Source organism: Pollicipes pollicipes, unplaced genomic scaffold, assembly GCF_011947565.3.
Source record: "Pollicipes pollicipes isolate AB1234 unplaced genomic scaffold, Ppol_2.1 Scaffold_4295;HRSCAF=5057_pilon_pilon_pilon, whole genome shotgun sequence".
In the NCBI taxonomy this organism is placed as follows: domain Eukaryota; kingdom Metazoa; phylum Arthropoda; class Thecostraca; order Pollicipedomorpha; family Pollicipedidae; genus Pollicipes; species Pollicipes pollicipes.
Window position 1 is genome coordinate 24,283,542 of NW_023596461.1, and position 15,876 is coordinate 24,299,417.

Here is a 15,876-nt window from a genome sequence, read left to right on the forward strand (position 1 = left end):
ACTTTGACCACACATAACTTTTTGCAGATAATCTGCAATTGCTCCAACTTGCCATGGCAATAGAACATGGTAATACCTACAGTCTGTTTATTTCAGATTATTTCTGAAAATGCAATGTCAGTGACCTGAAGTGAGGTCAATTTGCTATTTTCGTACATGATGCAAATTTGTACGCATTTTGCGTAATTTTGGTTTTTATATGAGATAAAGCGTACTAGCTCACTTACACAACTATCATATTAGTACAGAGCAAACGGCGTTGGGCCAGGTTATGACCCACCTCTATGGGTGCGTTCTGCAAAACACATGCTGAACTCAAAATAGACAGTTTTAATAGGTAAGTGTGAGTGCAGAATTCGAATACTTCACTGAAAATATGTCGGGATATCATTCTAATACATAATGAGCTTGCAACAGGTCACGTGATGACATGCAAGGTCATGTGATGTCACCTAAGGCCAATGACCTTTGTTACCATTTGTGGAGAGGCTAGATGAGAGAATGTGACGCGTATGACCACCTTCTCATTGTATTTGTAAAGCTAAGGACGCATAATTTCATATTACAACGTGCCCGTTCTTCGTTTGCTACAAATACATTACCAAACGTCGAAGGGACTATGCATAATGTAGACAACAGCTATGCAATCTTGAGTGCCTGTAGATGTACAGCACACTTCTCCTGACTACAGAAGGACACTGCACTGGCCACATAGACCCGGTTAGCACTTAATTTTTTCATTTGGATGGCTTGAAAATTGATGTAAGTTGACCTTAGATGACTTCTAGGTAAGCCAAAAGTAATATTTTTGTGTCTGGAGTACTTTTTTCCTACAGCTGCACCTAAATAATAAACTTAGCAAGAAGCACATTGTGAGAAAGCGTCTTTGTTTTAGGCTACTGTTAGGTCAAATTTTAACGGTGACCTGATCTGACCTTACCCTACTGGGCGAACAGAGATTGTTGGAATTATTCCGCACAGTCTTAACGCTTATTTTCGTGCCCTCAATTTCCGCCGTGACGTGGTAACATAGGTTCCAATGGCATCCATCGGAACGGCGATCTTTTTTACCTTTCGTGACCTCTGGTGACCCCCACATTTGACCTATAGGCAATCATTTTGCGGGCACTTTTCATGATTTGACAAGACGTTTAAGCGGTATTTTTGTTTTTCTCATATCGTGTCTGGATGTTGGAGATCCCGGGGAAGCCAAGGTCCCCTTCCCGGCCGGGCGCGGGTGTCTCAAACCCGGGCCAGGGGCAGGCTAACAAGGCTTTGTGGAGAAAAAGCCATGTGAGGCTTATTGTGATCAGGGGCTCATGGTTCAACCGCAGCAAACATGTCTTCCGTACCATGTTGTGCAGTAATCACGAGGACAGCTACTCGTAAGTTCAGCCGAGATCCTGGTACTGAGAAGTGAGAGGGAGCGGCGTTACATCAAGGACAAAAACAAGCACGGGAGCTCCGCTCCAATGCTGCTACACCACTGGGTCTATTGACGGGAGGCTCCCTCCTTTCCTGAAGCATGATCAGGGCGAGTCGCGGACATTCCTTGTCAGGCTCATGGAGGTATTAAGGCTTTCCTCTCCCACCATCCGGTCCGCCGACCGGGCGCTGGAAAAGGTAGCAGCCCGGCGGCCTCTCGGACCGCGCGCTGCTTTTGGCGGCGTGCTGGATATTTCAGGCGGCGGACGGATGTCATGGGACTGAGTTGAGGAGGCTGAGACTGAGGCTGAGGCGTGGATCCAGGGCGGTTGCCTGACAGTCACCATTCTCGGAAATTTATGGCCATATACACAAGCACTCAATAGCAGATTCATGCCAGTAAATTCAATGCGCAGGTGCGATAGGGTCGTAAAGTATGCAAACACGCTCCCAACATTACCTTTTTCAAAATTTGTTAAATGCTACTGTATGTGTCAAGGGATATCGGCCCTTGTAATTCTTAACATGTTTGACACTGGGACCAAAAAGTTTTGAAGGTTAGCATGGACCGAACAATTCGACAGGACGCTTTTAAAGTCAGTCGCGGTACATCTAGGTATCTTTTTAAGGGCAGAAACTCGCTTAACTACATCAAATGAAATTTCTCCGAGACTCGCAGCACTCCCCAAGAATCTGAACGTTGCTAACATCGACAGCTAGATCCAAAATGTTGCAAGGCGCTGGAAATGACGTTTCCGTTGCACTGTAAGGCATGCAGCTCTGGCATGCCCGGATTGCAAACAATGATTTTACGACACGTTTTGCAGCCACAGGCCATCATCGCGGGCGCATTGTCCAGATCTGTCGGCCATCCCGAGCTGAGGCCAGAATTTGCACTCTCCGCTCTCTGCTAACCGCCATCGATCTCGGGACACGCAATGACCATATTCCATGGCATAGTTCGATGGTCTCCGTTCAGCCCTCGAGCTGTGTTCGTTCAACAGTTAGTGCTGCAAAGAGCTTTAGTGATCAATGATTAACAGCATGGGAGGGATAGCAGCCAAATGCTGTCCGAAGTTTTCGTTTAGCATCAATCGCGACTTCGCAAATGCATAGGCGTTATCTTCATTATTGTCTATCGCTCTCAGCAATCTTAGTCCGCTGTCGCTTTCCCCATTGTCGCCTGTCAGGTGGCTCTGCAACACGTGTGCGACCACTGGGTGGTCCGCGTCGCGCGAAACCTGACCTGGGCGGCGACGCGGCGCACGCCAGCGCGGGCGGCTGACCCGCGCAGGATGGGCCGGTGACTGACCTGCGCAGAACGGACGCGCAGGTCGGAGCTGTCGTCGTCCGGTGACGTGGCGCCCAGGTCACACACGTCCGGCAGAGACCGGAAGCCCTCCGTTTCCGGTAGCTCTTCGTAGCTCATGTCCCGGAGCAGCGCTGGAAGTGGACGGGTGACGTCACTGAGCCGGTGCGAGGGTTCGGGTCGGACGGACGGACTGTGCACTCCTGTTCAGACTTAGCAGGCCCCGCTCGCCGTCGGCCAATGCCCCCCCCCCCTTCCCAGGACGGGTGAAGGTCCCCCTCACTAGCCCTTAACCGGTGCCGTCCCAGCATCGGGCAGCAAAACTGGGGCACCGAGCAGGGATAGAAGCTTCACCCCGCCCCGAACGGGCCGCCCGGACCGCCGCGGGTCGCGCTGGCGTGGGCGTGGGCGGGGGCGTGGGTGAGGGTCCTCGACCCACTGATCCGACGGGTGCCGCCGGGGGCCCTCCGCCGGCGGCTGCCCGCTGACGGACTGCATTACTTGTATAATCAGCGTGCTAACTGTGCTTTGTTTCGGGTTGAGTTACGGCCGGTTAACAGTGCAACTTCCGGCAGATGAATATTCATAGACCTTCGGCCGCCACAGCGCTAAGGCATAGCGTGCACACTGGGGTACTAGGTACGTCAGATAACCAGACACTTTTTCACGTTCAAATGCACATGCTTTTTATCCGTGTGCTGAACAGGAAAGCCAGGAGTTTATAGTCAATGTCATTTGCTATCTGTGGGTACCTTTCAACGTGGTCGCACATGCAGTGTGAGAACAAGTGCGCACACTTAGTGAAGATAATAAATACCATGAATATATCGGAAATGATATCCACAAAATATCACCATGAACATGCCAACCTGCATATGCATGTCTCGAAGAGGAAACTGCTTCGAAAACAGATGCCGTAATCAGCTACTGATCCTGGTACCAGTTACTGATGCCGTGACACACATATCTGATAAGGTGTGTTAATATGTATTCATTGTAAAGCAATAAATGATCTTAAGCATGTCAATGACCATGTTTGTAAAAGAAACACGAGAAAGCCGAAAACGGACAGTATTTGTTTAATGCTGTTTGAACAGTTTTGTCCATTTTTTGGCTAATTCAGCTTTGAGTAAAAAAAAATCACTGGTACGTTAGAAAGCTTTCTTTACTTTCCACACATATCAGCAATAGCATGTATTTATTACTTTCAAAACAAACTTTGGAATCACCTCTGTGCCACATTCCTTAATATGCAGTTACAGTACCTATCGACATATGGCCTTTAAGAAACGGTGTAGTATTGCCAAGAGACCGTCTATAATTAGGCTGCGTTTGAAGGGAGGGAGGGGAAGGGTGAGGGTAATGGAGGGCTACAGAAGAGTAACAAGCGATGGCGGGGAGGCTTTGGGCAACGTAATATTACGCTCACGTGAGGCTGCAAATCATGTCCATATCTTTAACAACGAGTTAAAACTTAAACGCCGAATAATGCTGTCTTCCTCCGAGTACAAGGAACGCGCCCCTTAGCTATTTCACATCTCTAGTTCAACTTATTTCAGGGGAAAAAGGACATTACTTTTTTGAGACGTTAGGCTTAAGACAGTGAAAACAGGGGGGGGGGGGGCGCAAGGCGTAACCAGCATACAACCAGGGAAAAGAGGGTTGAAAAATGGACGAAGACGCTAAACGTATTTATAGACGCCCCCCCGCATATAGGTTTTGCGCCCATAAACTTTAACTCATTAACACAGCTGGCTGAGCTGCGGTAATATATGAGTCCGCCTCATAGTCCACAACAGTAGCAAATTGCTAACTGTTGTCTCCTCGGCTCAGTTCATAAAGTATCGCATAAAGTACTAGGCTGACAAACCATATTCGCGTCCAGAAACAGAATCAATTGCTTGACTAGTCAAAGATGGTCAACTGGTAGCCGACCTCGAGGGGTTACGCTGTTCGTAGTGGGTGTGTCCCGGTGTGGCGTGACACGAACGAGATTATTTCGTACCACATAGCAACACACGGAGGGAAATTAATGAGATAACAAGGCCATCGGATTCGTGACAAGCTATGCGTGGCAAGGTTTCTGACCTCAACCTCAAAACCACCCATGTAAAAACATTTCATCAACTTTTGAACAGGCATCAAACCGGCATTACAACAAAACGGACACTGTTTATTAGCAAAACGGCAATTGAAAACCAAACTAATGGCACTAGCAATGACCGGAGCATACTTAATAGCTAGGCAGACATGAATATGCTTAAGCAAGAAAATGTCGGCCCCCACCCGCTTGATTCTGGGTGCGCCGGTGCCTGCTGCGCTCTGGCGCCGCCGGCGTCACGTGCGGCCGAGCGGGGTCGCTGGGCACGCTCGTGACTGCAGCGGACCGAGCGTCACACGTCCAGGCCACCGCTCCGTCCGCGCCCCCCGCCTGGACGTGGCCCTGCTGCACGCCGCGGGAGGAGCCGGACGGCGACGCCGCGCCGGACTGGGGACGGCGTTCGGACACCCGGCCACGACCCGAGCTCGACCCGAGCCGAGCTCGGCCAGACCTGAGCTCGGCCCGACCCGAACTCTTCCCGGCCCGAGCTCGTACCGACTCGAGCTCGACCCGAGCCGAGCCCGGCCAGACCTGAGCTCGGCCCGACCCGAACTCTTCCCGACCCGAGCTCGACCCGAGCCGAGCCCGGCCAGACCTGAACTCGGCCCGACCCGAACTCTTCCCGACCCGAGCTTGGTCCGACACGAGCTCGTGCCGACCCGAGCTCGACCCGAGCCGAGCCCGGCCAGACCTGAACTCCGCCCGACCCGAACTCTTCCCGACCCGAGCTTGGTCCGACCCGAGCTCGGCCCGAGCCGAGCCCGGCCAGACCTGAACTCCGCCCGACCCGAACTCGGCCCGATCCGAGCTCGTCCCGACCCGAGCTCAGCCCGAGCCGAACGGGGGACTCGACCCAAGAAGCCTGAGTAGCTCAGTGAGCGTGGGCAGTTACCAGTAAGTAGCGGATGTGTGCGTGTGTGTGTGACCTTCGGAGTGCGCCCGGCCTCAGTCGTTCCTGGACGCCTGCTGAAAATTTGTTCAGCGGCTTCGGAGCGGAATGTTATCATGATCATTGGTGGCAGGGGCTTCTCACGGGACCCAGAGTGCTCTGGCATGCGATCGGCGGTACAGCGCATTGTGGGATGCCATTTAAGTCTTTAACGATCCACAAAGAGACGTTGAGCGATATATGTCTTGTGCAATGTAAGGACGAGCAATACGGTCTGTATGGCATTCTAAAAATGCGCTGCATCAAACAAGCCGCAGAGGTGCACAACGTCTGCTGATGACAGCAAGGGAAGTAAGAGCACGCCACCGCCACACTGATATGCATGTTTTCCTCTTCACAGATTCGAAACGTTGGAGTTTTCGACTGAAAGCAAGAGCAGCATAAAACAGCTCCTGCTTAATCGCAGGGTCCTGGCATTATGGATATATTGATAGCCAAGCGCTTAGCGCGTACCGTATATGGTCCGGCATCAACTCGCTGTTTCGGAGCCATCGCCAGCTCTGTGACACGACTGGGGCAAGCGTTTCAGGTTTTTTTAGGCCATTAGAAGCGGCCTACTCAGAAAAACGATTACGTAACAGGCCGCGCATCGTTGACTACCAGCCGCACAGGGCTTGGCTCGGGGTACAGCAGGTGCGTACTGAGGCGGCCCCCGAGCGTGCCTCTGCCAGCACGCATTCGCGGCCGTCCGCCGTTGCGGCGCCCGCGCCCGCGCGCCCGGCGGCCGCGCGGCCGGCGCGCGGGCCCGGGTCAAAATCAGCTCTGCTCAGCAGGGGCGTGACCGAGCCGCTCGTCACGCGACACGGTCCGAGGAGTCGGCCAGGCCGCAGCCGGCAGCACCAGCCGCGCTCGCCGCCGCCGCGGCCCGCTCCCCCCCCCCCCCCCCCGCCCCCTCCGGTCAGCTGCCACCAGACGTCAGCACGGCCGGCGCCGGGCGCGAGCGTGCTTCGGCGAAGTCCGGGCGCAGAAGCAGGGGAGGAGGAAACGAGCAGGCGCCGAAGGTGGCGCACTATGCCTGGGGATGACGCAATGCAACCAAAACAATGCGGGAGAGAGCCAAAGCTGGTCACTGGAGCGAAACCTGGGCTCGACGTCGCTTCCAGGAACTCAGGGGCTGAGTTCAACTCGGCCGGCCAACATTCAAGATGCATGCATTATGGATTGAATGGTGCGCCGGGGCGATTCTATCGGTGGGGGGGGGGGGGGGGGGGGGGGAGGGGAGGGTAGAAATATCCCATTAGTCATTAGATTTGGCAGTATCTAAGTCCTGACTACGATGCACTCTGACAAATCTCCGGCGACGGGCAGAGCTTGCAAGTTCTTATTTTGAAAATGAAAAAGCATAAAAAAGCATACGATCTTTGCATGAGCATAACAAGAAATATTGAAGGCCAACAGCTTCTTAAAGCAAGTCACTAGGTTAAGAATGTGGACATGGAGTTGCGCCAAATCGTTTATTTCGTGCGAACGTTCACGAACCAAGTTAATGCGTTATAAAATTTGTCTGACCCGTATGTATTTTGTCTGTATTTTAGCTTTCAAGCAATTGATACGCAAAGCAATACCTCATTTCAGTTTTTGGCGACCAAACGGGCCAAAAATCTGAAACTGGCACTGAGCGTTCCATGGAAGCTTTCTTATTGCCAATATATGGAGAATTAATTTGTCCAAGGTCATCTAAGTTCAAAAAGACTGCTTCTTTTTTGCAAAAATCAACGTGGATTGGATATTGACCTATTCAACACAACTAGCACAAAAGCTGAGACAGAAAAGAGCTAACATGATTGCAAATATCGATCTGAATATGAATCGGTTGCCGACTTGACGAACGTATGTCGAATGGTCTCCTCTCGACAAAATTTTAGATCCGTTCCTGCGTCAGAAGCACGTCTGGGTCAGCCTCCGCCTATACTCGTTCCTCCCACGTGGTGTGTTGGGTGGCGATTTGAGGGGAAACATAGCTATCAAGAATAATAAGTTCAATGTAAACAAAACAGCGCGTTGATTATTCGTCGCGAACACTGTGACACTTTTAATGCGAACGTGCAAAGTAACAACTTCTATCAAACTAGGTGTTGCCTCAATCTTAGTAAAAAAGGCATTCCCATGTGTAAGACAAAATGAGGCAAAACAAAAAAAAAACAGCAATAATTGCTGCACATTTCGTTACGAAAAGCACAGGGTTTTTTACCAAGACTTTCTTGTGAGAAAATAACTCGATTTTGTTTTGTCAATTTGTTTTAGGTTTGGGGGGGGGCAGGCGCCCCTCCTGGTGTCTCCTGTTCCCTTACCTATGACCAAGGCTGACCATGTTTGGCTAGGTCAGTGGGAAACATAATATTGCTCTAATTCGGCACTAAGTTTGGATTACGCTTGATTTTAGGGTTCTAGCTTATAAAAAGATGTGAATTTTATTATATCATGCTGAGTATGTTCCAGCAGCCAGGATTTACTATGGACGAATGGGAAAGGCATCCAGCCAAAAAAATACAATGTAGTCTAACTATGGTGATGTTTGAGCTGTACATGAACCTTTTCACTGAAAATAGTATAGATAGATCACTATTCGTGGCGTGCTAATCACGTTACCCTTGCATAAGTCAGCTCTGATGCCCTAGTTATTTGAATATCTGCTGAATGTACAATGTCCCCCCTGGCGTATTTTAGGCACAGGACAGAATCTTACTTGCTTAGTCTCTCCGCCCCTCCTCATCAAATTTCAGGACTAAATTGGCAAGGCCTGGGGATAGTCAAGCTTTTAATTCTACCGAGGAGTCGTTTTAGCTGTTTGATACCGGCTAGGGTTTCCCTCCAACTCGGCTTGCGAAACCACACCGGCTGCATCTATACAGAAACGATGCCAAAAACGGGCACCGGCTTGCCGGCACCCGGCGTCAAATCCGTACCGGCAGTCCTAGACAGGCAATGGGGATAGCAAAGTCGGCACATTGCCAGCGTAGAAGAATTTGTGTTTGCATTACGTGATGCACTGAAAGCCGATACCGTGTTGGTACTAACGCAACCTCGCCGGTGCCAGGCCGAGCTTATACATCTAGGGTAAGGTTTCTTGAGGTGTTCTGACCCCTCTCCAGCAGCCTCTACAAGCTGGGAGATGCGCACCAGCATACCAGCAGCTGGTACTAAATACGTACCACCGTAAGTGTGTGTGTGTGTGTGTGTGTGTGTGTGTGTGTGTGTGTGTGTGTGTGTGTGTGTGTGTGTGTGTGTGTGTGTGTGTGTGTGTGTGTGTGTGTGTGTGTGTGTGTGGTGTGTGTGTGTGTGTGTGTGTGTGTGTGTGTGTGTGTGTGTGGTGTGTGTGTGTGTGTGTGTGTGTGTGTGTATGTTTGTGTGTGTGTGTGTGTGGGTGTTTGTGTGTATAAAACATATTCCAGACCGACGTCCGGGCTGACGAGGCCTGCACGTAAACTGACGGCATTAGAAGTTGTCATGCGTTGGAAACCTACAATGAAAGCCAGTACATTGCCGGTACCAGACAGCTGGTTGTTACTGATGCAAAACCAGTGCCCCCTCATCTGTGCTGATCCCGGTGTGGAGGCCGGCACCACGCTTTTGAGAGATCTTCTGCAGTGCTACCGAATGGTGTCAGGTACGTACGTGCCATCCCCAATGGGAGCGCACCGCTGGCAGTGTCTGTTACCATTGATGCCACTAATACCATAAATACGATGATAACATCAATAGCGCATTCGTGATTTCGAAAAGTGTGTTATTGAAATACTTACTTTGATTATGAACTACTCTATAAATTTTCATTAAATCATCTGGACTTCTGATGTGTGTTATTCACGATTATTTTAACACCATTGCGCAAAACTCTTAAGAGTTATGAAAGACTGAGGAATCTACATGACTGCACTGCATTGATTTTAGGGCGGGGTTAGTTAGTACACGTACCAACTTGCCCACAAAAGAAGTTCCAGCCTGCCTGCTCACCTCTGTCATCGCTGATGTCTCAACAAATCTGTCTTCGCCCCAACAGAAAGACACTACAGTAATTAAAGTTTCGTCGAAACCAGTGTTGTGGCTAGAACGCCGCGTGGGAAAGCGTGAAATGACAGCAACGGCGCCTTTTTGGCACCTAGTCTTGAGTCATAACTTTGAAATCACCTTGTGTATGATTGCTCTTTTCGCCGAGGCCGCCACAGGCTGCTACTTACAATTCCGTAAGTTATTCAAAAAGTTATTTGTCATCCGTCGTGACAACAGCTGCCACGTCTTTTACGACCAACGATCTTGTATTGCTCTAGGTGTGATCAGCCACGAATTTCCCACATGTAGCGTGAAAGATTTGAAATTGTTGTAAATACTTTAGAACCAGGAGCGCACACGAAGACGCACATATGTGACGTTTGTGTTCCTACGATGATGATGATAATGGTGATGATGGTGGTGGAGATTTGCGCAATGATCCATGCGGAAGATGATGTAGGCATGCGTTACGCAGCAAATTAACATAATCTGATAAATGGTAGAGCTGATCAAAAACAAACTCTATAATCATGTCAAATAAGGCCTTAAACCAAACAAATTTGATCACACACTAGGTCGGGAGAGGCTACTCGGTTTCAGGGTGTTCAGGTTCGGGTAGTCTATTCTGGATGCAGTGTCATAGGTAACCCATTCGCAGCTGGGCGTTCGTGGCTCCGTGGCATGGACACGAGGTGCTGGACCCCCAGTCCAGTGACATGGGTTGCGAATTCCTGGGTAGGGATTTTATTTGCCAAGCCGGCAGCTAGCCGGAGCGGCGGCGGTGCCACGGTGTGGGGTGGCCGTGCCGGGTATTGTACGGCGTGCAAAAATCCTGCCTAGCAGGCAGGCCGTAAGCAAAATTACCGGATGAACTGTTCAGGCTGTTTTGGATGGTACTTTCAGAACACACGTAACAAGCTCCACTTAGTAAGTGTTTCAACAAAAAATCGTCCATGCAAACTGTAGCGTCGCGTCCCGTACGCCCTCGCGTCTGACGAGGCGGTTCGTGGTGGGCCGCGGCAGTTGACCTTGCCGGGGTCACGGGGTCATAGCCTGCGGCGCCACACGAACGGAGACGCCGGGCGGGCACGGTGCGGGGGACAAAGGAGTCTGGGCTGGGGACGCGTGCGGAGAGCGGCTGATCGGCTTTGAGTTTTATTCGTGAAGGCAATGCAAGTTTTATTACCAATAGACTACGCGGAGTCAGAATGATGGAGAGAGGTGAAACACTACACAAACCGGTTGAGATAATGTTTTTATATCCCATTTAGGAGGGGTGGATTAGTGAGGGGAGATGATTCCTCGGTAGCACGGGGCACCCAAGCCGCGCTGCGCGGATATCAGTGGTACAAACGACGCGCTTCAATAAAAAAGAGCAGGCTTTTAATGCAACGCTGCAACCGAAGTCTGGCCAGGCACTGATCAAAACGCTTGGATTGGTGACTTGATACACACAATGCTAGAGCTGATTTCTGCGTGCCGCAACGACAAAAACAGATCAACCAGCGGAGGACAAGATTTATTGTTAAAACATATGCCAATAAATGGATTTTCCCGGCGCTCTTTGTTTCGGCCGCCCGAGGACGAGGAGCCAGATCTCGAGCGCATGCGCAACTTTAATGCTGTATACATCAGTTCGAAATCGCCGGAACTATTTCGGTCTCGCGACTTGCTCTGTAACCCAGATAGCCGCCGTTTTCCTGACGGTCCAGACGTAGGATGGCAACAATGTATCTGAAATGTGGCCCCTGCTGAATCATCGAATGGCGGTGTCGCCATTACGGGATATAGTGCGCATACACACTGCACCGTGTGGTATGTACATCACCCAGTGCGATACCAACAGTGCAGTCTGTAGTGTCTACAGTCGATGGCCATTCAGTTCGCTGCCGCGGGCTGAAACTTGGGACCACCATAGTCGCCATCTAACTCACGCGTCGTAATCTAGAGGGCCCAGCTAACTACTGGCATAATTACGGGGCTACCGCAAGGGACGCTTCCCATCGCTGCTAGTGGGTGATAAAACGAGACCCGGGCACGGCCTGTAAAAACAGGAAAATTGGTACACTACGAACTGTGTCCTGCCGTGTGGGATGAACTGGGAGCTGTGACGGTTCGTCGAGCGTACTTGACCATGGACTAGGAGGGCATGTTAGCCGGAAAAGGCGATCGTGGCCGAAACGACGGTCGCAACGTCCTGGGCCCACACATGACTACGATGAGGCAGGCCCGAACAGAGGCTTCTCCTGACAAAACGGGGCTTGTGGACACGACGTGTGAGTAAGCAAGCGGTCGCTGCTCGGAGACGTGATTATGGGGGGGGGGGGGGGGGGGGGGGAAGCGTGGGGACACAGAGTGGGTGGATTGGGGGAGGAGGTCAGCGAGGTAGGCTGTTGGATCTTTTGTACGTTGGACCCATGACGTCACTCACCGATTCAGCCGAACAACATCAATGTTGAAGCCGGCTGGGTGCCATGGGGACGGCCTGCAGCCCCTCGCCTCGCCCCGACGCACCGAGACGGAGCGTATCCCGCTCGGGAGCCGCCCAGCCGGGTCGAACGACACGTATTAACATGCCCCACCCCGGGGCGATGCCACTCCGGCAGATATACGGTGGCGGCGCGCTCATTACACGCCATTTGGGGCCGTTCCCCCGGCCGGCTGCCCGGCGCGCCCGCCAATTAGGCGCCGCCAATCAGCGGCGAGCGCGCCGCGGGCCGCCGCAGCCGTATTTCAAGTTCACGGCTCGCGCGCCGCGGGTGTCGAGGTCAGCGCCGCGGCTCCGGTCTGCCGCCGGCGTGGGCCTCCCCTGCGGCCGCCCCTGCCGGCCACCGTGGAAACGCGGCCCCGCTTTGCAACGCGGTGAGAACGGGAAGCGCGGCCGCGGTGGCGCCCGGCACGGTTTTCCTTGCGGCTGGCCGTGCGGGGATTAATATGGAGGGCGAGCGGGTCGGGTGGACGGGTGGGTGGGGGCGTCGTGAGGGCGGGTTTTCACCGCACGCGGAGCGAGGGAGCCCGATCCGGCTGGGGCTCGCGACCTGGCGCTTGGAAGTGCGGTGCAAGAGACAGGACGGCAGTCACGTGACGGCGGGCCCGCCGGGCTTGTGGCCGGGTTCACGTGCCGCGGGGAGACGCCCCAGTAGGCGGGGTCACGTGTCGGCCTGACCTCGGCAGGGGGCGGGAGTGGACAAACAGCCGCGGCACAGCGACGGGCAGGAATGCAATGTTAGCGATTTGTTTGCGCCATGTTGGTAATGGCGGCAAACCGACGAGGCCAAGTAGCCCCCTCCCCACAAGGCTTCACAGACGGTTGTGTCCCCTCAGCGGAGAGCGGGCCAAAGGATCCCACAAGCAGCTTCATCCTCGAACATGTCCGCTGGTGTCCGGCAGCGGGCTGCCAAATCAGAGCCGGACAGCTGGGCTGCTAAATGCAGAGTCCTGACAGCTGGGCTGCTAAATCAGAGCGGACAGCTGGTCCGCATGAATGAATAACGCTTTCGTGGACCGGAACAGGTCTGTCGTGAAAAGTCTCTGCCTGATTATCTGGACGGAAATCTGCGGATCAGGCGGCGCTATTTTACGTCTAATCCGACCGGTTGGTGTCCTACTCTCTGTCAAACTAGGGTAACCCGGAGAAGGGGGCCTCACCCAGCGTTAGCAGCGTGTAATCGAGGGATGTCCGTGAAAATGGCCAAAAAAACGTTGCGACGTGATTTATAGACACCCCGATGGTACCACACGTCAGTTTGTCGTGGTGCGTCATAAAAAGCCAGAATAAAAATATGCATATACAGTCTTAAGCCACTGCAACACAGCCTTGTATGCAACCAAAGCAGTTAAGCCCAAGGGAGAATTCGCGATTATAAGATATGGGGAAACTACGTGCAGATATGGACAAACCATGGCGCTATACGCTTACAAGGATGACGCGGCTAACTGCAACGTACATGATTTACAAGATCGCGATATGATACCAATCATGGAAGCACAGCATTCGCTCACGAAAGCGAGAAGTTTTTAATCGTTGAAAATTAAGAGCGCGCCGTGTAATTAAATGCATAATGTATGCGACATGGACGATCTTTGTTACTTACACATAGTCACCACAAGTCGGTAATGTCAACTCTGATGACACATTCGACAAATGTGGACGCAAATATGGTGCATACTCGTCACAAGAGAAAAGTAAATCGCTTCTATAAGTGCGTAGAGAGCCTGCCAAACATCTTTGAAACGCTTTTTTTGCGGGCGTCATCACGCCAAATAGGACTAATGTCAAACTTTCCAGAGCGTGAGAGCCCGACCATGCTGTTTTCACGATTACGCGCCGCAAAGTAGTCCATTTCCCACATGATTTAACGTGTGTTAACACTTGTGCACAGTTGGGGTTCGGCCAGCGGCTGGCGTCAGCGGCTAGCGTCAGCGGCCGGCGGTAGCTGGACTCACGCATGCACCGCCTGCCGACGTCGCCGCTGCCGTGGTAGCCGTAGGTGGCGGAGCCCATCAGGGTGGAGGTGGTGTAGTCGGTCTGCCCGGTGGCGTCGTGCGTACCACCAAACATGGCGGCCCTGGCCGGGCCCGCGGCCTGCAACAGACACGCGCCAATGGAGAGGTCAAGGTCACTGCAGACGGATCGAGGTCACTGTCAAGGGGGATGCAAATGATGACAGGCTAGGGGGGGCGCAGCCAGCAATGCTGATAAAAACCACGAAATGGGCAGGTGCGAAAGTGGGGATAGCTACACCGATTCGTCTCGCTCTCTGGAGCTCATCATAGCAAGTTTAACAATTATATTTCTGGTGTCGTTAGGTGAGATGTCGCAATGCGAATCATGAATGCTCTTTTTGAAAAAAAATCACACGACTGAGATAACGCTCCGGCTTTGGGCCCATAGAAAATAATTTAATCCGTATATGAACACGAATAACTAGTGATCTTTGCTTGGCACTTGGTGAATAATACGACTCCTTGTAAATTTGATGCTGTATCATTCGGCCAGAAAGAAACACATCTTCCATGAAAACGGCATGCATCACCATGATTAAACTTCAATCTATCATTGAGGAATGTCCAAAGGCGGGCACCAAATCATCCTCTTCCGTCGGCTTGTGCACATTTGGTGCCGGCGTATTACAGTTGTCCTTATTTCGTGAGATTCGTATGAAGCGCTCACATTTCATAAATTATTCGAGGAGTGATAATGTGAACTAAATATCAAGAACTATACATCAGTGAAGACATGACAACCACTTAGCTGGCGTGAACTAACTCAGTAATGTTTAAATTACAGTTTGACGCTTCATTGGACTGCGGGTATAGTTACGCGCACTGCTTCGTTCCACCGATACATACCATCCTCTGCAGTGTCCATTGGGGGGTGTTCCCGACACCAGTACAAGCGGGGGCCGCACCGGAACACCCAGCATTGTTCAAGACGAACCGCCTGTGTCACTTGCTGTACGTGCCGCATTGTTAAAAGTGAAGTCCCAATCAGATGCTCGGGATCGCTGTGGTAGTTAGTGCTTTATTGGCGTGGCTTCATTGTCCCGTGCACCTGTGTTATTGCCTGTCGCCTCCTACATCGGCAGCTGAAGGCGGCAGCTGCCGGCCGGCTCCGGCAGCTGCAGAGTGGACTGGAAATGACATGGGCAGCTGCAGGGTAGACTTGGAGTGACATGAGCAGCTGCAGGGTAGATTGGAGTGACATGGGCGCTGCGGGTGGACTGGGAGTGCCATGGGCAGTTGCAGGGTAGACTGGGAGTGACATGGGCAGCTGCAGGGTGGACTGGAGTGACCATGGGCAGCTGCAGGTGGATTGGGAGTGACATGGGCAAGCTGCAGCTAGACTGGGAGACATGGAAGTGTGAGGTACAAGGTGGACTTGGAGTGACATGAGCAGCTGCAAGGTAGACTGGGAGTGACATGGGCAGCTGCAGGGCAGACCGGGAGTGACTGCTGTGCCCAGACCCGTCTATAGGTGAGATAACAGTTGGCTTGTGCTGGGTGCACCTCAAATCTGGTCGGTAGGTTTTCAGCGTGCGACGAAGCGACAGCTGATAGCCGTCTGGGATCCAGAGACTCGTACATTGTGGTCGGTGGCCG

The 15,876-nt window shown here is 52.2% G+C and overlaps 1 protein-coding gene across 1 annotated transcript in view; it reads right to left on the minus strand.

The window, feature by feature from the left end:
• The window catches only part of LOC119097325 (uncharacterized), a gene marked incomplete in the record, with an annotated part of 38,222 nt that extends 23,887 nt beyond the window's left edge, over positions 1 to 14,335 (minus strand). Inside the window, 2 exon segments of the mRNA XM_037220373.1 lie at positions 2,738 to 2,868; positions 14,221 to 14,335. Coding sequence (XP_037076268.1) covers positions 2,738 to 2,868; positions 14,221 to 14,335 — 246 coding nt within the window.
• Between the last annotated feature and the right edge of the window lie 1,541 nt (positions 14,336 to 15,876).